This window comes from Heteronotia binoei, chromosome 14 (genome assembly GCF_032191835.1).
Source record: "Heteronotia binoei isolate CCM8104 ecotype False Entrance Well chromosome 14, APGP_CSIRO_Hbin_v1, whole genome shotgun sequence".
Classification (NCBI taxonomy): Eukaryota; Metazoa; Chordata; class Lepidosauria; order Squamata; family Gekkonidae; genus Heteronotia; species Heteronotia binoei.
In genome coordinates this window covers 12,374,018-12,397,953 of record NC_083236.1, presented here as the reverse complement: position 1 = coordinate 12,397,953, position 23,936 = coordinate 12,374,018, and the positions used below count along the sequence as shown (strand labels likewise).

At 48.5% G+C, this 23,936-nt stretch overlaps 1 protein-coding gene across 1 annotated transcript; it reads left to right on the top strand.

Moving 5' to 3' along the window:
• The first annotated feature begins 444 nt into the window (after positions 1-444).
• Positions 445-23,531, top strand: SYNDIG1 (synapse differentiation inducing 1). Its single transcript, XM_060254015.1, has 3 exons — positions 445-1,013; positions 13,719-13,856; positions 23,261-23,531. The coding sequence occupies exons 1-3, from the start codon at positions 543-545 to the stop codon at positions 23,417-23,419; spliced, it is 768 nt and encodes a 255-aa protein (XP_060109998.1). The 5' UTR covers positions 445-542; the 3' UTR covers positions 23,420-23,531.
• The last annotated feature ends 405 nt before the right edge of the window (positions 23,532-23,936 follow it).

Sequence of the window (23,936 nt, the reverse complement as noted above, 5' to 3'; positions counted from 1 at the left end):
GATTTGTGAGGCTTAATGATAGACAGCACACTGACTTGTGCTAACTATTTACATTTATTTACAAATACACAAGTTATAGTTGTTCTGGTATACACTTTAACAAAGTGCTTCGCCAGACACCACGTTTGAGAGCAGAGAAACACTGCACAGACTCTTCCCAGTTATATACATATAGCGATATACAAGCACCAATCAGCACACAGTGCTGAGTCATTCTGCATAGGCACAAGTCCTCTGGACAGAACCGGTATGCACCTGTTAAGGGAAGTTGTCAGGAACTGTCACAGATCATGACCTGTCATAGATTATGTGCATCAGACTCCAGCCTGAAGTCTTACTAGCAAGCATATGTTGACAAGGCAGCATTCCTTTGTAGCTGATAAAGAGCTTCTATCAGAGGGTCAGCATAGTTCTGAAGGGCCATTTCCTTCCTGATGCTCGGCTGTCTTTTCTTTCCTAGGAAAATGGGACCAGCTAATCCCACGTGGTAGCCAGTGCAGAGATTTCCATTTAAGGAGACTGTAGAGGAAAAGGAAGAGAGAATGGATGGCATTGTGGACCCGAAGAGTGTTCTGAAGCCCAGCAAAACCACGGACCCAAAGACAAGGAATGGCTTAATTAACACCAGGAACTTGATGGCTGAGGGCAGGGATGGGCTGGTGTCTGTGTACCCAGCCCCCCAGTATCAGAGTCGGCCGACTGGGCCTCTCTACTCGCCAAGCTTCCCCAGGAATGACCCAGTACAGCAGCTCCTGGACCCCACTACTCTGCCCCAGACTGTGGAGTCCCATTACCACCCAAACATCATCCTGTATTCGGAGAGCATGCTGCGATCGTGGGGGGAGAGCATCAGCGCTGAGTGCTGTGAGACCACCTTCATTGAGAACAGGTCGCCCACCAAAGATGGCTTGGAGTACTCCGATGGCAAATTTGTCAGCCTCTCCACGGATGAGATCAAAATCCATGCCCTCTCCTACGACCTGGATGAAGATGATGACTTCCAGGAAATTGAGGTCAGGGTGATTTGCTTGTTATAGTCTATTGCCAGGGTTTCCCAGCTGTCTCATGACATAGTCAGTTGTGTGTCCCAAGGAACAAATCCCTAAGTCACTCACTAGGAGCACAAAGCACACCCTCACACCCCCGGGGGGGTGCTGTCCATTGCTTCTCTGTGTACTGCCCACTCACCAATCAGCCTCTGTTAGGCGGGAAATTCTGCTGTGTTTTGGCATCAGCTATGTTTGAATCATTCGAGTCTTCCTTATGCAGAGATGCAACAGAATTACCAGGGAACCTTGTTCAATTCCATTTCCAGGCTTCTTTCCTTTCCATCAGGAGGCTCATTCAGGAACTCCTCTTGATTTTTACTCAGGAGCTCCCTAAATCCTTTCCGGCACGAGATGTGCTTCCATTTGCAATTTAGAAAAGAGGGTTCATCTGCTATGGGGAATGGGTGAGTAGCCATTCTGATGGTGAAATGGGAAGGACTTGGGGGGGGGGTGAGGGGAGCGCAGATGGAATTTCACAGGCAAAATGTCTTTAAATACGGGGATTCTTCAGTGTGATGGCCATCAGACAATTTGGCTTGTACGGAGTTGCTGCTGTGGCTACAGACTATTAAGTTCCTATCAGTTGGCTTTCAGCAGTAGAGGACTGTTCATACACACATGTTTGTCTGTTGTTGACTGCAGCATGAAGTGATGACTTGCATGTGTGATTGGACCTTCAGAGATTTGTCACCCACAAACAAAAGTCCCATATCTTCACACCACATTTCTCAGGGGAGGCAGTTCCATCCTCGAGTAACTGCCATCTTGCGTAACCTCCTTATGTCTGTTGTGTCAGGAGTAGGTAACCTCCAGAGAACACGTTGAACATTTTGCTTGGGCGGCCAATCTCTTTCTCTGCTTAAACAGCTGAGGCAATCCAAAGGTGATGGCAGCGTCACGGGGGCTGGGGGCAGGGAAGAGGCAGCAGGCCCAGCTCATGAATCAGACCCTCAATCCATCAAGATCAGTTTTGTCTTCTCTGGCAGGAGGCAGCTCTCCAGGGTCTCAGGCGGAAGTCTTTCACATCACCTCACTGCCTGGTTGTTTTAACTGGAGATGCTGGGGATTGAACCTGGGACCTTCTGCATGCCAAGCAGATGCTTTGCCACTGAGCCACAGCCCCTTCCCAAATGTAGAGGGAGGGCAGACATGTAGAACATATGTGAAGCTGCCTTCTACTGAATCAGACCTTCAGTCCATCAAAGTCAGTACTGTCGACTCAGACTGGCAGTGGCTCTCCAGGGTCTCAGGTGGGACCTTCTGCATGCCAAGTATGCATTACTGAGAGAGGCTCTAGTACTGAGCCACAGCCCCTCAATTGTGCCCGGCAATGCTTCCTAGACCTGCACAGCTGCCAGGCACTGGGAGTCAGCTTGTTGCTAGTTTGGCTGGCCAAGTACAGCTCTTGTGTCTCCCCACTCCTTGTGTGTTTCCCAGCATGCCGACACCTTCACAACTAGACAGTGTGGGGTCTCCTCACCCCAGAGCTCTGGCCGGACTGGTTGCCTGGATGAATTGTCGGGTGGCCATCATACTAAAGTATCCCTGTTTTTAAAGATGTTCTGCCTGTGAAATTCCACCTAAACGTCCCCTCCTCGGATGTCTTCCCCATTTTGTCATGGCTAAGATTTACCAGATTTGTCTTGGTACTCCTTTGTGTTTTAAAATGGCAACGAAAGAGCCCTTACTCCTGTGATAAGGCATAACTGAGTGATGTTTGTAGAAGTCCCAATAGCCCAGACTAGTCTGGTTTTGTCAGAGCTGGGAAAGTAAGCGGGGTCCGCAGTTGGAGGGAGACCACCAAGGAAGACGGGCTGCTAGGTGGAGGAAGGCAATGGCAAACCGCCTCTCCTCATTTCCTGTCTTGAAAATTCCATGAGGTGGAACATCAATAATAATAATTATATTTAATTTGTATCCTGCCCTCCCCACCAAAACAGGCTCAGGGCGGCTCACATAGCATAACGTAAGACACTTCAGCAGTTAAAACAAACATCATAAATCATACTTACATATTATAAATCATACATTTAAAAACCATATACATTAAAACCATCTAAGTTCATTTTGATGCTAAAGTCTTGATGTTGCGCATCTTTCAGTTTTTCCATGGCGGCGGTATTCCTTCTACAGTAGATTCCACACGAAATAAAAGCCAGCTGGAAGAGGGTAGTCTTGCAGGCCCTGCGGAACTGGGCAAGGTTCCGCAAGGCCCGCACCTCTTCTGGTGATTGGTTCCGCCAGTGGGGAGCTGTAATCGAGAAGGCCCTTTCTCTGGTGACTTTCAGTTTGGCCTCCTTCGGCCCAGGGATTACCAATAGGTTTTGAGAACCAGATTGTAGCACCCTCTGGGGAGTATATGGGGACAGACGGTCCCTAAGGTAGGCAGGTCCTCGGCCATATAGGGCTTTAAAGGTAATAACCAGCATCTTGTAACGAATCCAGTACACTATTGGCAGCCAGTGCAGTTCCCGCAGCCCCGGCTGTATGTGCTCCCATCTAGGGAGCCCCAATAACAGCCTGGCTGCTGCGTTCTGCACTAGCTGTAGTTTCCGGGTTCGGCACAGGAGCAGCCCCACATAGAGGGCCTTACAGTAGTCCAACCTCGAGGTGACGGTTGCATGGATCACTGTTGCCAGGTTACCGCGCTCCAGGAAGGGGACCAACTGCCTCACCCGCCTAAGATGAAAAAAGGCGGATTTAGCAGGGGCTGCTATCTGGGCCTCCATTGACAGGGCAGGCTCTAGCAGCACCCCCAGGCTCTTGACCTTGCATGCCATTTTCAATGGCGCACCGTCAAATGCTGGTAGGGAGATTTCCCCTCCCTGACCGCCTCGACTCAGGCAAAGGACCTCTGTCTTAGCTGGATTCAACTTCAACCTACTCAGCCTGAGCCATCCTGCCACAGCTTGCAACAGCAGGTCCAGATTTTCTGGGACATAGCCAGGCCAGCTGTCCATCAGTAGATAGAGTTGGGTGTCATCAGCATATTGGTGACAACCCAACCCATACCTCTGGGCAATCTGGGCAAGGGGACGCATTTAGATGTTAAATAACATCAGGGAGAGCACCGCCCCCTGTGGCACCCCACAATTAAGCTGGTGCCTCTGGGACAGTTCACCCCCAATCATCACCCTTTGTCCCCAACCATCAAGGAAAGAGGAAAGCCATTGCAAGGCCAACCCCTGGATCCCCGCGTCGGTGAGGCGGCGGGTCAGTAGCTGATGGTCGACTGTTGAACGCAGCGGATAGATCTAACAACATCAGCATCGCCAAGCCACCTCAGTCCAGATGCCGCTGGAGGTCATCTACCAGGGCGACCAGCACTGTCTCCGTCCCATATCCTGGGCGAAAGCCAAACTGGTGGGGGTCTAAAACAGAAGCATCATCCAGAAAACTCTGTAGCTGTAAAGCTACTGCCCTCTCACTAATTTTGCCCAAAAAGGATAAATTTGAAACCGGTCGATAATGTGCCAATTCGGCCAGATCTGATGTAGCTTTTTTCAAGAGAGGGCGGACCACAGTCTCTTTAAGAGGCGTTGGAAAAAGCCCTTCTGAGAGGGATCTATTTACGATGTCCAGTATAGGACATCTAAGCTCCCCCTGGTAAGCTTTAATTAGCCAGGAGGGGCACGGGTCCAGATCACAAGTTGTTGGGCGTACAGTGGAGAGGATTCTGTCAACTTCCTCAAGGCTGAGCATGCTGAAGCAATCCAAAACTGGTCCAGAAGACAGGCATGGAGCCTCGAGTTCACATACTGTATCCAATGTGGCAGGAAGGTCGCGGTGGAGCGACAAGACCTTATCTTCAAAGAATTTCGCAAAAGCCTCACAGCCTATCTCCAGTTTCCTAGCATTTGGCCTGCCTTGCGGCAGTGTCATAAGATTCCGAATTATCCTAAATTGTGCCGGGCGCGAATTTGCAGACGCAATCTTGGCCGCAAAGTAAGTCTTCTTTGTGACTTTGACTGCCATCTCATAGGACCTCATAAACTCTCTATAAGACGTTCTAGTCACTTCGTCTCGAACACGCCGCCATTGCCTCTCTAACCGTCTGAGCTCTCATTTCAGTTGCCGTAACTCCAGGGTATACCACGTATCAAGGGTTCGCCATGAATCATTTGCAACTTGACAGCACACTTTCCCTTTTGAATGACCCTGAGCTTGTGCTCTGGTGTCAGAGAAACCACCATGCTGGACTGAAGTCCATCCCGTCCAATTCTGCTTCCAGGAATCCGGACAACCAGCTGACGTTAAGGTGGTGAGCTAGAGATTGGCCTGTGGTTTGTTAGCAGATAGCCTGTCGCTTTCTGCCCATTCCTAAAGAAATCAAAATCAGTGTGAATCAGATGAGGTGTCTGCCTTCTGGGTTGACACAATCCTAGGACTGCCTGGGAGGTGGAAGATACTGGGCCTTTTCACACTTACCGGTGGAAACCGGAAGGGAGTCAGTATTGTGCCGCCTTGCAGCAATCCGAGACAGGGATGGGAGTTTTCAGACACATGTTTTTTTCCCGGTAGGGTTCCGTGATTGAAGCAAGCCATTTCACACTGTTCCACTTTTATCTCGCTTCCACCAGCGCCAGCCGTTTTCACCTGCCAGCGCGTGATCTCCGGCTTTTTTTTTTGGAACCTCGGGCAAAGATCACTATAGCGCTATAGCGACGTATCACAACACACCACCATAGAGATGGCTAGGCTCCATTGAGATAAGTTACCAAGTTTCAGCGGCAGCAATCTCTGGCATCTTAATGGAACCCAGGCATCCCTATGGTGATGCTGTTGTGATACATCGCTATAGCGATCTTAGCCTGACGTTCCCCCCCCCAAAAAGCCGGAGATCGCAAACTGGCGGGCGAAAAAGGGCGCGAAAACTGCTCCCGGATTAGATACTGGACATTTCACACAGCGCCCCATACCGATTTCAACCCGGAAGGAGGGGTTGAAAACTGGAAGAAGCTGCTCTTTGTTAGCAACGACTCAGGCATGCCTCACTACCGGGACAGCCGTGGGACTGTGTGAAAAGGTGAGAGTATTCCGGTAGCAGCCAGTCACTGAGTCGGGTCTGTCTGAAATGCCAGCAGAAACCCGTTACTGTTCAGTAACTGACCAGCTTCCATACCGGAATACATAGGCTGTGTGAAAAAGTTCACTGCAAGGGAAGTGGCCATTGTCTGAGAGCAGAGACCACCCTCTTTAGAAACTGCTGATCAGCGGCAGCTCAGGGCACCTAGAAGGAGGTGAGTCCCTGACACAGCTACAACAAGTTCTCTGCTTCTCATGAGGATGTGGGGGGCACTTTGCAGGCTGCCTTTGAATGGAATGAGGAGGACAGCAGCTGGTCATCCTCCACAGGCTGCTAGCAAGGAAGCCAGCTGGAGGAGGAGGAAGAACCGCCCTCCCTTGCGCATTCTGAGGTTACTTGGGGCATCTTCAGGAGATGCTGGGAGGGGGGGCTGATGGAGGGGCCAGATCCTGTCACCCTTAATGAAATGGTTGTCCCCTTCCATGTGATACTGGCTCATTTGTTTGCTTATTTACTCTTACAGAGCACCCTGTGCAGATTTCTATGCCCATTTGCCTTCAGTGGACTTAGAAGGACGAAGCTCTGCTTAGGAATTCTGATCATGTAATAGGTGCAGCCACAAAATGGCCGCCACAGGAGGCAGAGCCAGCCACAAAATGGCTGCCGCAGCTTATCATGTCACACAGTGAAGATCCTTGTGATCATTCAGAAGCATTGTGAGGCAAAAGCCTTACCTGGCCTTGACACTTTCTAAAAAGGGTGGCAGATGCCATAGAGCCTACAGGCACTGTGTTGGGGACTCCTCTGATAGACTATCATGCTGGGATTCTGGGAGAGCCAGGTTGAATCCCCACTCTGGGGCCTGTCCCAATCGCCTAGCCTAGCCTCCCTCACAGGATTTTGAGAAAATGGAGGAGGGGGAGAACAATATCTAAGCTGCTTTGAGTCCCAATTGGGAAAGAAAGTGGAATATAAATAGTCCTAAAAATCTGCTTAGATTCAGTTGGGCAGAGTATGTGTGATCTGGAAGTCTGTTCAGAGATAGAGGGGAGGAAAGGCAGTTGCCTTTTGTGGCCTGTAGATTCCTTTGGCTTTGGAAGGGAAAGCCTCTTTCTTCCTGTGTGAAGCTAAAGCAAGCCACTTAGTTTCATTGGGAGGCAATGAAAGAAGGCCCTCACTCTCTTACCAAAATCATGAGCTTAACTTTGGCTAGATTGTGCCTGCAGTCTGGTGCAGCGGTCTTCATCCTTCCTAGACATGGGACCCAGCTTTAGCCTAGAGACAACTGCATAGGATTTGCTGAGCATGGGACAGAAAGTTGCATGATGTCAGAGTCACATGACAGGAGGGGAAAAAGAGCCTGAGTGCTGAACCTGCTTGTTCAGAAAGGAATTTTTTCCACCATGATGTAAACTTCCCTCACCATTCTGCTGTTTCATTCAAAAGGAGGCCCGAGGTAGGTGGAGTGGCCTAAATGGCCGAGGTCCAGGGGCTGGCAGCCCAGTAGAGGGACTTCCCTGACCTTGCAAGTTAAAGCCCACTGGTCTAGTGTCTGCACTTTGTGTGAGAGCTATATAGGAAATGTTATATAAACATTGCCAAGCTTCTGTACAGACATTAACATTCTTGCCTAGGTGCTCAGTCAGCTTCAATATCATTGCTCAGACGCAGGTTTGTGGCAGTCCAATTATGTTAAGCATTTAGCTGCCTCCCGCTGCTCCAGCGCCCTGTCCCTGTGATGCCCGGTGCCAGCAACACCTCCTGCAGCCAGCCAAGAGCTCCGTGCCAGCAACGGATCAGATTACACAATTTAAATCAAGTGCCATCAGGCGAGTCTGGGAGCTGACCCTTACGCCCTTTCTAGGCAGTTGTGGGATGTTGTTTGTTCCCTCTTTTGGCAAAACCGAAGCCAAATGCGAGCCTTGGAAAATGTTTCCTTTGAGAAAGGGAGCCTCAGTGTGCCCCCCCCCCCAACGACGCTGATTTTACATTCAAATTTGGTGCTCGAGATAAATTGAGAAAGACGTCCTAATTCCAGACTTGCCAGGACATTGGAACAGGAAATTGCCTTGTCTAAATTGACTTTTTACCTGGACCAGTAAAGGTTATTGATGCAGCTGCCTCCAAGAAAAGGTGTTAAATTTGCCTGGTGGGTTATGAAGCTTTTATCCCAGCCGAACCTTTGGTGGGCTAATGCCCTCCCTGTCAGATGTAGACGCTGTGTCCTTACTAGGCAGGCGTTTTCAGGTGGGAGCCATGTTGGTCTGAAGAAGCAGAACAAAATTTGCGTCCAGTGGCACCTTTAAGACCAACCAAGTTTTATTCTGGGTATTTTTAAAAAAAATTATTTTATTTATTTACTTTCGATTTATATCCCGCCCATTCCAAAAGGACTCAGGGCAGCTAATAAGCTTCTGTGTGCCTGCACATGAACACTTATATCCAGAATTAAACTTCGTTGTTCTTAAAGATGCCACCGGACTCGAGCTTTGTTCTAGGCAGACATCTGTTTATGAGGTTATGAAGGAAGAAACAGCAAAGAGGGGCAATGGGCCATGAAAGGCAAGAAGGACAGAATGAGATATATTGAGATTTGTATCCCACTTTCTTCCCCAGTGAGGGCCCAAGGCAGCTTACAATGTCAGTTCCCCCTTTATCCTCTCAACAACCCTGTTTGGTAGGTTAGGCTGAGAGTGTGTGGCTTGGAGTATTGTGGGGATTAGAACCTGTGCCCACCATGCTGTGTCAAAATTCCACAGATGCCCAAGGGCTCAAAAGGTTTGGGGGGCCCTGGTCTACATAATTATGTAAAATCCAGTTATGTAATTATGTAAAATCAACAGATACACAGAGCTTTCTTGTGTGTTTATAACATAGGAACTAGAAAGATATAATTCTGATACAACACCAAATGTCAATATGGTAACAATACATTTAGGGGCCCCTTTATCACACACCTCTGGACCCCAAAATGCTCAGGAAGTGCAGTGGCCAATCGCTGGCGTGAACTCAGTCCCCACCTTGCGCGGGTATCAGTAGCAGGTTGCGTAAAACTTGGAACACACAGTGAATTAATCTGTTGGCTTAATTTAATTAAGGCAGTCAGTTAATGGAAATGATCTGGCTGTTCTCATTCTCTTTGCCAGTCAATCAGCCTGATCAAGTCTTTTTTAAAAAAGCCTTCAATCCCCAGTGGCTGAAGAGAAAAAATAAACGAAAATATCAGAAGCCGTCCTGAGTCTGTTCCTTCCTTTGGTCAGCCTTCAAATTACTTATTTGGCAGCACTGGCTTTAACGGCACTCGGGAGCTTTGTGTGCAGTTGAAATATTGCTCAGAGTGACTTTCCCTTGGAAATAGACTGGTGTGCCTCGCTTTGGAGCCACAGTCACTCTTCGCAGTCTGTCTGAATAGATAACTGCATCCTTCTGAAACACAGGAACAGAGTTTGAGTCCAGGGGCACCTTTAAAACCAAGAGAGATTTATTCAAAGGATGAGCTTTTGTATGCAGGCACGCTTCCTCAGATACAACGAAATGGAAATTAGCAGTCTATCCACATAGGTAGGGGGTGAGCAGTAAATTAGTATGCAACATAATGAAGATGTAGAACAAAGCAGTAAACAAGGAGCACCTTTAAGACCAACTTTCTCTATATTTAAGGATGGCTTGCCGTTCCAATTTTGTCTGATGAAGTCTGCTTAGAACATACGAAAGCTTACATTCTGAATAAAGCTTAGCTGGTCTTAAAGGTGCACTTGTCTACTGCTTCGTTCTATTGCTTCAGACCAACACGGCTGCCCACTTGGATCTATCGTAAGGAAGATGTTTAACAGATTAAAGAATAACAAGCTTAGTTTATATGGTTACCATTCGTTTGGCTTCAATTCTGCGGGGGAGGGGGACATAGTGAAGAAAATAAATATGTCTAAATTGAAGATTAACATACGAGCATAAGAGAAGCCATGTTGGATCAGGCCAATGGCCCATCCAGTCCAACACTCTGTGTCACACAGTGGCAAAAAATTTTATATATACACACACACACTGTGGCTAATAGCCGCTGATGGACCTGTGCTCCATATTTTTATCTAACCCCCTCTTGAAGGTGGCCATGCTTGTGGCCGCCACCACCTCCTGTGGCAGTGAATTCCATGTGTTAATCACCCTTTGGGTGAAGAAGTACTTCCTTTTATCCGTTTTAACCTGGCTGCTCAGCAATTTCATCGAATGCCCACGAGTTCTTGTATTGTGAGAAAGGGAGAAAAGATTGGTGTATCCTTAATTGTGGAATGCTGAGAATAATTAACTGTGACCCTGTCATTCTGCTCCATCCAGAGGCGACCTTACAGCATCTTCTTTGAAGTGGGGCAACTGGCTATGTAGAGTTATCTCCCCTCTTCCCAGACCAGATACATACATTGCAATCTTCCATTCCAAATTACATGATGTTCTACTATTCATTGTGTTATATAACAGTCTATTATTCTAAACTATTATTCCAAATTTAAAAATAAAATAAAGAGGACATATGGCCCTTCTGGGGGATTGGTGAGAATACAGATGTGAGAACTGACCCTGCCTATGGCTGCCTCCAAAACCCTGGGGCACCAACAGAGCAATCTGAGGGAGTTACTTCTGCCTAAGCTCTGCATTGGATTGCAGCTCCTCATCAGTTTGGAGAGCCAGTTTGGTGTAGTGGTTAAGTGTGCGGACTCTTATCTGGGAGAACCGGGTTTGATTCCCCACTCCTCCACTTGCACCTGCTAGCAGTAAGTAAGTAAAATTTTATTTGTATCCCACCCTCCCCCGCCGAAGCAGGCTCAGGGCATGGCCTTGGGTCAGCCATAGCCCTGGCAGAGGTTGTCCTTGAAAGGGCAGCTGCTGTGAGAGCCCTCTCCAGCCCCACCCACCTCACAGGGTGTCTGTTGTGGGGGAGGAAGGGAAAGGAGGTTGTGAGCCGCTCTGAGACTCTTCGGAGTGGAGGGCGGGATATAAATCCAATATCATCATCATCATCATCTTCTCATCACAGGTCTCCTGCCATCTTGTCTGGGGTGCACCTCATGAGTGAAGCTCACTGGGTGGGGGGGGGGTCTGGCGGCCCTCCGATCCTTTCTCTCAGGAGAGCTCGCCTGACATCCAGTGAGGGCAAAAGGAGGGAACCGCGTAGGCTGCCCTCAGCTCTCTTGGCATAATGTGAAATAAACGGTGTCTGAAGGAAATGGACTGGTAGGCACATGGGGATGGGGATGGAAATCAGAAAGTGGGGGTCTTTCCCTCGGTGTATATGCCTCCCCAGAACTAGAATAATGGCCTTTTATTAGTCTGGGTGATTTGGGTTCAGTCAAGGAACTGTGGTTTTGGTCTCACACCAGATCTCTTCTTAACTCAGTGGGATAAAATGAGGTGAGCCCCAATACACTGCCCTGAACTTCTTGGAGTGAAATCCTTTGAATGCATTCTGCTTCCGAGCCCAACGGCTCCTTCTGACACCTGCAGGATCTCACTCAAATCTCTCTCCCTGCTGGGTGCAAAGATCTCTTCTTCCATGTTGATTTCACAACGGAAAGGAGCTGGGGATTGGAGGCCGCTTCCTCGGACCTCCAGCCCAGAACCTTTCCTTCAGCCAAGGACTGTGGCAGTGCGTTCCAAGATTTCCCCCCAGGTGGCTTTCCCAAACAGTGCTGAGGGAAATCTACAGATTAATCTAGATGGTCAACCCCATGGGAGGGACGGTGGCTCAGTGGTAGAGCATCTGCTTGGTAAGCAGAAGGTCCCAGGTTCAATCCCTGGCATCTCCAAAAAGGGGTCCAGGCAAATAGGTGTGAAAAACCTCCGCTTGAGACCCTGGAGAGCCGCTGCCAGTCTGAGAAGACAATACTGACTTTGATGGACCAAGGGTCTGATTCAGTATAAGGCAGATTCATATGTTCATAAAAGATTTTTGGGGAGGGACGGTGGCTCAGTGGTAGAACATCTGCTTGGTAAGCAGAAGGTCCCAGGTTCAATCCCTGGCATCTCCAACACAAAAGGGGCCCAGGCAAAGAGGTGTGAAAAACCTCAGCTTGAGACCCTGGAATGCCACTGCCAGTCTGAGTAGACAATACTGACTTTGATGGACCAAAGGTCTGATTCAGTATAAGGCAGCTTCATATGTTCATCTCCCCACAGGCCACAGCCCCAGTTTAAATTTCCATGCTGTTTATCAGTAAGGAAACTACTTGGGAGATTAATTCATGATCTTCCACAGATCATCTAGCCCAGCCAGCCTGGGGCGCCACTTTAGACAGCAGGGTCTCCTCACATGGTGGATTCTTCTTCTTAGTGTATTTGTATACATCCCATCTTTCTCCCCAGTGGGGACCCAAAGCAGCTTACATCATTCTCCACCCCTTGCTTTTATCCTCCCAGCCGCAACCCTGTGAGCTGCAGAGGCTTGCGAGCAAAAATCCTACTTTGTGAGCTACTGGCATTAAAGTTACGAGCTGCTGCGTAAATCAGTTTGCTCTGGGGCTATTTTCCTGAGCCAAGACAAACGTGTGTGAACTGGAGGCTAAAAACCTGTGAGCTAGCTCACACTAACTCAGCTTAGAGGGAACATTGCCTCAGCTTAGAGGGAACAGGCTAAGTTGAGAGGGAAAGGCTGTCCCAACGTCACTTCTGTGGCAGAGGAGGGGGTGGGCTTCCAGCCTGGGTCCTCCGGATCCGAATCCAGCGCTGTAGTCACAACACAACAGCCTCGCTAGAAACAGAAAACTAATGTGGTCAGGGAAGGCATTCTGGCCAGTTCCTTACTTTGGTGTGGTGGGGTTTTATATCTAGATGTTTATTTTTTGCTGTGAACAAATGTTCCATCATATGAGCCCCCTCACACAGTCTGAAGTGACCCAATCCAGACCAGTGAGAAGCAGTGGGGGTGGAAAGTGCTATCTAGTCACAGCTGACGTATGGCAGCCCTGTGGGGTTTTCAGGACAAGAGATGTTCAGAGGTGGTTTGCCATTGCCTGCCTCCGCATCACAACTCAGGTATTCCTTGGTGGTCTCCCATCCAAATACTAGCCGGGGGTGGTCCTGCTTAGCTTCCAAGATCTAACGCGACTGGGCTAGCCTGGACTATCCAAGTCAGGGCATCTCCAAACTAGGGACTCACTTCGTCAACCTGTAGCATGTTTTTGATGTTATTGCATGTCCTTCTTTCGCTGTACCTCCCTGTGTCTTTGGGGTTTTCTTTGTCAGGGCATGTCTACTCTGCAAGATTTTCTTGAAGTAAGTCATTATTTTGCTGAGGCGCACTCTAGGAATTGTAGACTTGGATCCACCAGCTGGCTTTTTCACTCAATCTCGCCCATTTGCCCCTCTTTACTGCAGCCCCCTCCCACACGGCATTTCTCCACTGCTTTTCTTTGGTAGTCAGAGGGTGTCCCTCCTTTTTCACTAGTGTGTTTAACTCTCACGGGGGGTTATTTTTGCAGCTTTATAGAAAAGTGCCTCCCAAGCCCTGGCAGTTTCAGCTTGTGGCCAGCCAAGGAGTCATAGAATCATAGAGTTGGAAGGGACCTCCAGGGTCATCTAGTGCAACCCCCAGTAGTCAGCATCTTGCTAATTCGCACCCCCTTTTGTGCCCCTTCCTCTTGCTGTTCCAGAGCGATTACTCGAGCGACACCGACAGCGAAGACCACTTCCTCATGATGCCCCCCAGAGACCACCTTGGCCTCAGTGTCTTCTCCATGCTCTGCTGTTTCTGGCCACTGGGAATCGCTGCCTTCTATTTGTCACATGAGGTACTAAGGGGGGGGGGGGTTGAGATTGTATTTAGCAAGGTCTGCAGAAACAAAACATCCCTGTATTTGTTTTATTTACATTATTTATACTCCACCTTTCTCAGAGGGTCTCAAGGTAGATTACACTGTTGAGTCAGTACAGTCGACAAATTGGACATTCATGAACCAATGCTTTAGCATTTCAAAAGTCTAGACCAGGGGTCCTCAAAGTACGGCTTGCGGGCCATATGCGGCCCGCTGCGAAGTTTATGCGGCCCGCCGGGTTATGGCAAAATCAGACCGGAAGTGACGTTCGACCTAAACTCGCGTTAGCAATGCACACTTCCGGCACTGGGCTGAGGCGGCGGAGTGTGAGGTGATACCGAGGTGAGGTGAGTTCCCAGGCCGGGGTGTGTGGTGTGGGGAAGGGAGAGAGATGCAGAAGACGGAGAACTGATGGCCCGCAGCCTTGTACAGTAACGGCAGTCCGGCCCTCCAACAGTCTGAGGGACAGTGAACTGGCCCCCTTTTTAAAAAGTTTTAGGACCCCTGGTCTAGACCCACCAGAAAGAATCGAAGCAGAGCAGAAGTATTCACGTGACACTTGCAGCGGTGGAGAAATGATGTAAATAGGATCCTCCCTACAATACGCCAAATGCATCAGTAGAAACCACAGTCCCTCATCCTTCATCCAAACCATTTTGTAAAACCAGTTTGCGCACCTGCAGAAGTCCTTGCTGACTTGGGAAAACTTGTCATGGCGGAGCAAAGGGAGAGAGAGGTGGTCCTGCAAACAAGAGGGGCCAAGGCCACGAAGGGCTTTCTATAGGACTGCCAGTCCCTTGAACTGAGCCCAGGAACAGACAGGCAGCAGAATGGGAGTCATAGGCCTGCTCCATCTAGCTCTGGTCAATAGCTGAGCCGTGGCACTCTGGACCAGGCTGCCGTCACCTGAGGACTGGCCAGGCAAGAGCAGCTTCCTGTTGCAGCAACGTGTTCCCATTATCGGGAGCTGCACTGGTAACCTGGGGCTGCAGGTTCTGTCGGGGCTGCCCCATTAGGTTTCCACCCTCCAAAGTGAAAGGTGTCGAGTGTTTGGTCAGCAGGAATAATGGTCAGCAGGGCTTTTTTTGTAGCAGGAACTCCTTTGCATATTAGGCTAAGCACCCCTGTTGTAGTCAATCCTCCAAGAGCTTACAGGGCTCTTAGTACAGGGCCTTCTGTAACATATGAAGCTGCCTTCTACTGAATCAGACCCTTGGTCCATCAAAGTCAGTATTGTCTACTCAGACTGGCAGCGGCCCTCCAGAGTCTCAAGCTGAGGTTTTTCACACCTATTTGCCTGGACCCTTTTTTGGAGATGCCAGGGATTGAACCTGGGACCTTCTGCTTCCCAATCAGATGCTCTACCACTGAGCCACTGTCCCTCCTCCAGGAAGCTCCAGGAAGATTGGCTACATCAGGGTTGTGTGTGGCCTAAGAGCTTACAGGGCTCTTAGTACAGGGCCTACTGTAAGTTCCAAGAGGATTGGCAGGGGTGTGTGTGTCATGAGCCCTGACAAGGAGGAGCTGGAAGGGATAACAGACCTGGACGAGTTGCCAGCCAGTTCCTCAGCTGAACAAACAGCAGCTGGCCCATCAATCACTCTCCAGGCACTAGTGTCAGCTGTTGACGATCAATCTCCTCCAAGCTCTCCTCCTCCCATCTCAAGAGTTTGAAGCAGGCTCCGGAAAGAACTTTCAGAGCGAAGACATGAGGCACGCCGAGGCTTCAGATCTCTCAGTCCTGAGTTCTAGCAGAGTCACTGCCACCCAGGGAGCAGGCTGATTGAGACTCCCATATAGCTCCCACCCAGGACCTGGTAACCTTGTGGAAGCAACAAGTCTATTCTCTGGCTTGCATCCACGCTCCTTCCTGATCCTGACCTGCTTGATTTCCTTGACACCCTGACCTTTTGGCTTTTGGACATTGGCTTCTGATTCCGGTTTGTGATTCTGCATTGGTGACTTGGCTCCTGCTTGACTTCCTGGACTTTGACCTTGGACTGGCTTTGGACTCCTGCCTGCCTGCACCCCGAGAACGTGACAGAGTGGCAAAGGAGCTCCTGCTACAAAAAACCCCCTGATGGTCAGTATGGTTAGTGTTCTCCCAGAAATGTGATTATGACCCTAACTTGTATGTGGGACTACGTTGCATAGACATCACGGCGGGAGGAGGCTTAACCTGTGCCCCCCCTCCCCATGTGGGAGACATTAGCAGCCATGTTGAGGGAGGAAGAGTTGTTGAGCCTGTCCTGGACACAGTTGAACACATGTGCTTTTAGAGCTGGTTCAGGTTTCTGGACCCAGATCTGGTTCCCCACAGCCACACAGCAGCCCAAAGAGGCTTGGGCCACAGCCTCAGAGGGGGAGGACTTCTGCCCCCCCCCCAGATGTTTTCTCATGAAGAAAAGCCCAGGGGAGGGAGAATTATTTCACCTTTGCTGCTGCTCCACATGCCCGAATTTTCCACTTGGAGCAGCAAGAACAGTCCTTCCGGTTCTCCTGTGGCAAAGGCCTCCCTTGCAAGAAAAGCCCCCTGAGTTGAGGAGGCTTCCTGTGCAGATCCGTGAATTCATCTTCTGAAAGGCAGATCATGAAGACACTTAAGGATGATCGAGCAGAGGGATCGCAGACCTTTGCAAGGGAGCGGGCGCTGTTATCTTTCTTGCTGTCTGCTGTCGAACACACAGACTCGGCCCGAGCGCGGCTCGTGATGAACAGTCCTCGGCTTAACATTCTGTCAGCGTGCTGCGCCTGCCCGTCCTTTTATTTATTGAAAGCTTTCAGGCTGATTCAAAAAAAACCAAAAAACGTTTTGGCCTGAAGACAGTGCTAAATTGGATCATCTGTCATCAGCGCCAACCGCAGGCTGGCGAGGGATTTTTTTTTTTTAATATAGCAAGGAAAGCATTAGAATTCATAGTAATTGCAGCGGCACCTTTCAATACAACCCAGGAGGGTTGATTGGGGAGAAGGACTGTAGCAGAAGGCAGATCCAGATGGGCGACCATTTGTGATGAAGTGTGCTTAGAGCACCCGAAAGCTTACATTTCGAATAAAACTGCGTTGGTCTTAAAGGTGCTACTTGAAGAAGAAGAAGAAGAAGATATTGGATTTATATCCCACCCTCCACTCCGAAGAGTCTCAGAGCAGCTCACAGTCTCCTTTACCTTCTTCCCCCACAACAGACACCCTGTGAGGTAGATGAAGATATTGGATTTATATCCCGCCCTCCACTCCGAAAAGTCTCAGAGCGGCTCACGATCTCCTTTACCTTCCTCCCCCACAACAGACACCCTGTGAGGTAGATGAAGATATTGGATTTATATCCCGCCCTCCACTCCGAAGAGTCTCAGAGCGGCTCACAATCTCCTTTACCTTCCTCCCCCACAACAGACACCCTGTGAGGTAGATGAAGATATTGGATTTATATCCCGCCCTCCACTCCGAAGAGTCTCAGAGCGGCTCACAATCTCCTTTACCTTCCTCCCCCACAACAGACACCCTGTGAGGTAGATGAAGATATTGGATTTATATCCCGCCCTCCACTCCGAAGAGTCTCAGAGCAGCTCAGAATCTCCTTTACCTTCCTCCCCCACAACAGACACCCTGTGAGGTGGGTGGGGCTGGAGAGGGCTCTCACAGCAGCTGCCCTTTCAAGGACAACCTCTGCCAGAGCTATGGCTGACCCGAGGCCATGCCAGCAGGTGCAAGTGGAGGAGTGGGGAATCAAACCTGGTTCTCTCAGGTAAGAGTCCGCACACTGAACCACTACACCAAACTGGCTCTCTCCTATGACTCCTGCTAAGTACCAGAAGGCTTTCAGGAGAGGACTGTTGCCTGCCTTCCCATTGCTGGGCAAGTGCAGTTGGAAGGGGAGCATTTGGGAAGGGAGGGCCAGCTGCCACAGAGGTTTGGTGTAACCAATCCTCCAAGGGAAATACAGGGCTTACTGTAAGCTCCAGGAGGATTGGCTACATCAGGTGGCCTAATATGCAAAGGAGTTCCTACTACAAAAAAAAGCCCTGGAGCTGAGTATGTTTAGCCTGGAGAGGAGGAGGGGGCTGAGAGGTGATATGGTCACTATCTTCAAGTACTTGAAGGGCTGTCATATAGAGGATGGTGTAGAATTTTTATCTGTTGCTGCAGAAGGTTGGACCAGAACCAGTGGGTTGAAATTAAATCAAAAGAGTTTCCGACTCAACATTAGGAAGAACTTCCTGACGGTTAGAGCGATTCCTCAGTGGAACAGGCTTCCTCCTTGGGAGGTGGTGGGCTCTCCTTCCTTGGAGGTTTCCAGACAGAGGCTAGATGGTCATCTGACAGCAATGTTGTTTCTTTGAACTTAGGCAGATCATGAGAAGGAGGGCAGGAGGGGTTGCATCAGTGCTTAGTTCCTGTGACCCTTGCTTACATGCCGATGGAAATGCTGACTGCCATTTTGGGGTAGGTCAGCAATTTTTCTTTAGGCCACTTTGGCAAGGGATTCTGGAGGTTTTTTCCATCTTCTGAGCATGGAGCCTGCAGGGGTCACTGGGGAAGTGTATGGGGGGGAGATTTTGTGAAGTACCTGTACTGTACCTGTACTGTGTAGGAGGTTGGACTAGATGACCATGGAGGTCCCTTCCAACTCTTATGATTCTATGATTTTACTCAGCCCCATGGGAAAGAGAAGCGCAAGTCAGCAGTGAACCCTTGTGCTTTGGAGGTGGGATTGCTCTTTAACTTGTTCATAAATGATTTAGAGTTGGGAGTGAGCAGTGAAGTGGCCAAGTTTGCGGATGACACTAAATTGTTCAGGGTGGTGAGAACCAGAGAGGATTGTGAGGAACTCCAAAGGGATCTGTTGAGGCTGGGTGAGTGGGCGTCAACGTGGCAGATGCGGTGGCCAAGTGCAAAGTAATGCACATTGGGGCTAAGAATCCCAGCTACAAATACAAGTTGATGGGGTGTGAACTGGCAGAGACTGATCAAGAGAGAGATCTTGGGGTCATGATAGATAACTCACTGAAAGTGTCAAGACAGTGTGCGTTTGCAATAAAAAAGGCCAATGCCATGCTGGGAATTATTAGGAAGGGAATTGAAAACAAATCAGCCAGTATCATAATGCCCCTGTATAAATCGATGGTGCGGTCTCATTTGGAGTACTGTGTGCAGTTCTGGTCGCCGCACCTCAAAAGGATATTATAGCTTTAGAGAAGGTGCAGAGAAGGGCAACTAGAATGATTAAAGGGCTGGAGCACTTTCCCTATGAAGAAAGGTTGAAACGCTTGGGACTCTTTAGCTTGGAGAAACGTCGACTGCAGGGTGACATGATAGAGGTTTACAAGATAATGCATGGAATGGAGAAAGTAGAGAAAGAAGTACTTTTCTCCCTTTCTCACAATACGAGAACTCGTGGGCATTCGATGAAATTGCTGAGCAGACAGGTTAAAACGGATAAAAGGAAGTACTTCTTCACCCAAAGGGTGATTAACATGTGGAATTCACTGCCACAGGAGGTGGTGGCGGCCACAAGTATAGCCACCTTCAAGAGGGGTTTAGATAAAAATATGGAGCAGAGGTCCATCAGTGGCTATTAGCCACAGTGTATGTGTGTATATAACACTTTTTGCCACTGTGTGACACAGAGTGTTGGACTTGATGGGCCGTTGGCCTGATCCAACATGGCTTCTCTTATGTTCTTATGAGTGCACCTGGGATTATGCGTTATGGCAAAGAGCTCTGGAGATCTTTGGGAGACCCGGAAATAAGAAATGCTGCAAAAAGTTTTTCCTGCCAAAATGTGTTGTGTGTATTTGTATTTCGGGATTAGTGAAATAAATCCTGATTTGGAAAAGAAAGGCTATTACTGATGGCCACAAAAATGTTGATTGCTTTATATTGAGACCAACCATATTCCTTCTATTGACCAGTAGTGGGCAAAAATGTGGGAACTGTTCATTATGTCTGGATTTGATACGGATATAGAATTTCCTACTTTTTTTGATAAATGGTACCCCTTATTGGAATTTCACTGGAATTTTAGTTCTTTTCAATCATTCATTCCAAAATATTTACATCACAACCTTGTATTATACCTATAATTTCAATTATATTAACAGGGTCACTGGGGAGGTCTTTTTTTGTGGTTTTTTTAATTTATCTCTTTAGATGTAGCTTTTTTTCTCAGCTATATGATGACATTGTTAGATTATGGGTTCCTTTTTTTAATTGGGTCTGTATTGATTATAAATGTTAATTTGTTGTTTTTATACCTATCACATGTATCAAGTTAATGTTTAATAAAATGTAACATTGGGGGAAAAAAGGAAAAGAAAGGCTGAAAGCCCGACAGAAATCTCTTCATGCAAACAAGGTTGTGTCTGGAGGAGAAAATAGAACGGAACCTTGTGTTTTTATAGTGATGGGAATGATTTCTAGTTTAAAAAAGAAACATGCAGGGTGAAGTGAAAAAAAATTGGTACTATGTGAAAAAAATCAGACAGACAAAATGATGAATTGCATGTGAGTCTGCTCATTTATTGTCTTTTCTAGGAAGAGATGTGGGTCATTTAAAACCCATCTGTAGGCTAGAGATCCCTTCTGGGGAAATGGTCTCATGCAGCGCTATTGTCTGATCAATCTGAGCCAGTTTGGCTTAAGGGCTTGGAGCCAGGGCAAGAATGTTAGCATCCCTTCACAGCTGTGGATGTTTCTTCACTGGGAGGCTAACGGAGCTCTGTTGGAAGTACCCACCTGCTCAAGCAGCCTTTCCCAGCTCAGTGCACCTGGCTGAAGCAACAGCCAGGCCCTTTTTAGGCATTGCCACCATGACGCTGTGATACATGCTGCTGCCATGTCGTGCGAATAGGGCGGCACACAGATTTTCCTGGTGCATAGCTGTACATGGCACGGTGACCATGAATGTCAGGAGCATTGTGGGTACTGTGGGCTGCCACCAGTATGTGGCATTTTAAAAGGGCTAAAGAGAGAAGCAAACCTGGCTCAGGACTCTTCCGCATTCTTGTTTTCCTCGCCCTGTTGCTTCAGTGTTTTTTTTTTCCCTTTCCTGCATGTGTTTTGCTTCCTCTAGTCACTAAAGTCCAGTGGTCAATTCTACATTGTACATCCAGCGTATCTCCCTGCAGATTTAAACTCTGGCTTTTATGCTGGACAGACAGCAAAGCAATATTGAGGGAGCCAAATGTGAGTGGAAAACGAACAAAGCCCTGAAGCGGTAGGGACACACAAACAAGGAGAATGAGAATCCAGATGAGCCCCTCAGTCTGTCTCTCTCTCAGGATCTGATGTGGGGCAGCGGCTCTGCAGCCTCCAGGAATGCATGTCTACCCCCATCCCTGCCCCACTCTGCTCGGATTTTTGTAAGACAAATTGAATATTTAAAAATTCTTCCAAAGGGAACCAACCCCGGAAGTGCCACTCAGAAAATGGAGACGTTCTACCTTCTTTTATATTGGGGCTGCCCCATGAGATTTTTAAACTTTTGAATTTCCTTCACTATACTGCATGTCAGTCAGTCAATTTATTCGGCCCATGATCAGTACAAATCAAAAGCAAAACTATTCAATAAAACTACTATACTGCATGTGTCCTGTGTTTGTTCATGTTACAATCTAGAGCCAGTTTGGTGTAGTGGTTAAGTGTGTGGACTCTTATCTGGGAGAACCGGGTTTGATTCCCCACTCCTCCACTTGCACCTGCTGGAATGGCCTGGGGTCAGCCAGAGCTCTGGCAGAGGCTGTCCTTGAAAGGGCAGCTGCTGTGAGAGTCTTCTCAGCCCCACCCACCTCTCAGGGTGTCTGTTGTGGGAAAGGAAGATAAAGGAGATTGTGAGCCGCTCTGAGACTCTTCGGAGTGGAGGGCGGGATATAAATCCAATATCTTCATCTACCTCACAGGGTGTCTGTTGTGGGGGAGGAAGGGAAAGGAGATTGTGAGCCGCTCTTAGACTCTTCGGAGTGGAGGGCGGGATATAAATCCAATAACTTCATCTACCTCACAGGGTGTCTGTTGTGGGGGAGGAAGGGAAAGGAGATTGTGAGCTGCTCTGAGACTCTTCGGAGTGGAGGGCGGGATATAAATCCAATATCTTCATCTACCTCACAGGGTGTCTGTTGGGGAGGAAGGGAAAGGAGATTGTGAGCCGCTCTGAGATTCGGAGTGGAGGGCGGGATATAAATCCAATATCTTCATCTACCTCACAGGGTGTCTGTTGTGGGGGAGGGAGGTAAGGGAGATAGTGAGCCGCTCTGAGACTCTTCGGAGTGGAGGGCGGGATATAAATCCAATATCATCATCATCTTCTTTTTCTTGAATTTTATTCATTTTCAAGACATACTACAATGCAGTGTAAATTATGTTTAAAGATCAGTGTCAGCATGGTTTGATATTTGTCAAATGGGGCTGCAACTGAACATGATCCATCTAACTACACAGGAAGTGGATACCAGGGGCAAGGAATTGTTCTCCTAATTATGGGGTAGCCTGCTTTTTCTGTGACGATACTGTGCCATGTCCTTCTGTACAGAGTAGGATGGGCTTGATGCAATCCAGTTTTTGAAACTTTCCAGCCTAGCAGCTTTACACACACATATATTGGCCACTGTGTGACACAGAGTGTTGGACTGGATGGGCCATTGGCCTGATCCAACAAGGCTTCTCTTATGTTCTTATGAGACACAGAGTGTTGGACTGGATGGGCCACTGGCCTGATCCAACATGGCTTCTCTTATGTTCTTATGTGACACAGAGTGTTGGACTGGAGGGGCCAATGGCCTGATCCAACAGGGCTTCTCTTATGTTCTTATGTGACACAGAGTGTTGGACTGGATGGGCCACTGGCCTGATCCAACATGGCTTCTCTTATGTTCTTATGTGACACAGAGTGTTGGACTGGGGGGGCCATTGGCCTGATCTAACATGGCTTCTCTTATGTTCTTATGTGACACAGAGTGTTGGACTGGATGGGCCACTGGCCTGATCCAACATGGCTTCTCTTATGTTCTTATGTGACACAGAGTGTTGGACTGGAGGGGCCATTGGCCTGATCCAGCAGGGCTTCTCTTATGTTCTTATGTGACACAGAGTGTTGGACTGGATGGGCCACTGGCCTGATCCAACATGGCTTCTCTTATGTTCTTATGTGACACAGAGTGTTGGACTGGATGGGCCACTGGCCTGATCCAACATGGCTTCTCTTATGTTCTTATGTGACACAGAGTGTTGGATTGGATGGGCCACTGGCCTGATCCAAAATGGCTTCTCTTACGTTCTTATGTCCTATATCATTTTAATCTGTCTTTCTTGCTTGAGTAACAGAGTTCACAAGCGTTCCACCATATCCAGTTTCACTAAAGAGCGTGTTTCCTTTTTCCTTGCAGACAAACAAAGCCATTGCTAAAGGAGACTTCCACCAAGCCAGCGCCAGTTCACGGCGAGCCCTCTTCTTGGCTGTACTGTCCATCACCATCGGGACAGGCATCTACGTCGGGGTTGCTGTGGCTCTCATAGCCTACCTGTCCAAAAACAATCACTTATGAACCTCAAGGAAATGGACAGCGCCAGAAAGCCATGGGGAGGGCATAATGTTTCACTTCTTTTGTTGGTAAAAAGGGCTGATGCAACTTCATAAAATCTGGATTCTGAAGAAGAAAACTGCACCTTTTTCAGCCCTTCCTGTTGCGTTTGAACGGGGCGGTACTGCTGTTGTAAGAAGACAAGAAATCCAGGTTCTCTCTAGCAATTCAGAGCTGTCTTCAGAACAAGCATTTGCTTTCAGCGTGCGCCAAGTCTGAGCTGCACTGCATCTTTACTCCATCAGCTGTTTCCCCGTGAATGTCGGAGTCATCTGTCAAAAGGTGAGGGACATGTGAGCATACTGGAAGGCATCGCTGGTTACAGCATAAGAACGCCAGTCCCTCCCATGCTTTTGGAATAGTAGAATGAAAACACAGCCAGCTCAGAGCACGCCCAGAGCTCCAATTAGAAGCACCACCGCAATGTAAATGTAAACAGGAGTAGCATGGGGCCTTTTGAAACACACACACACACATATAT

Bases quoted from the DNA above. Each gene is read 5' to 3' on its own strand.
- SYNDIG1 (XM_060254015.1), top strand. From the start codon at position 543: ATGGATGGCATTGTGGACCCGAAGAGTGTTCTGAAGCCCAGCAAAACC. The intron at 1,014-13,718 runs GTCAGGGTGATT...TTGCTGTTCCAG, and splicing joins ATGACTTCCAGGAAATTGAG to AGCGATTACTCGAGCGACAC. The intron at 13,857-23,260 runs GTACTAAGGGGG...TTTTCCTTGCAG, and splicing joins CCTTCTATTTGTCACATGAG to ACAAACAAAGCCATTGCTAA.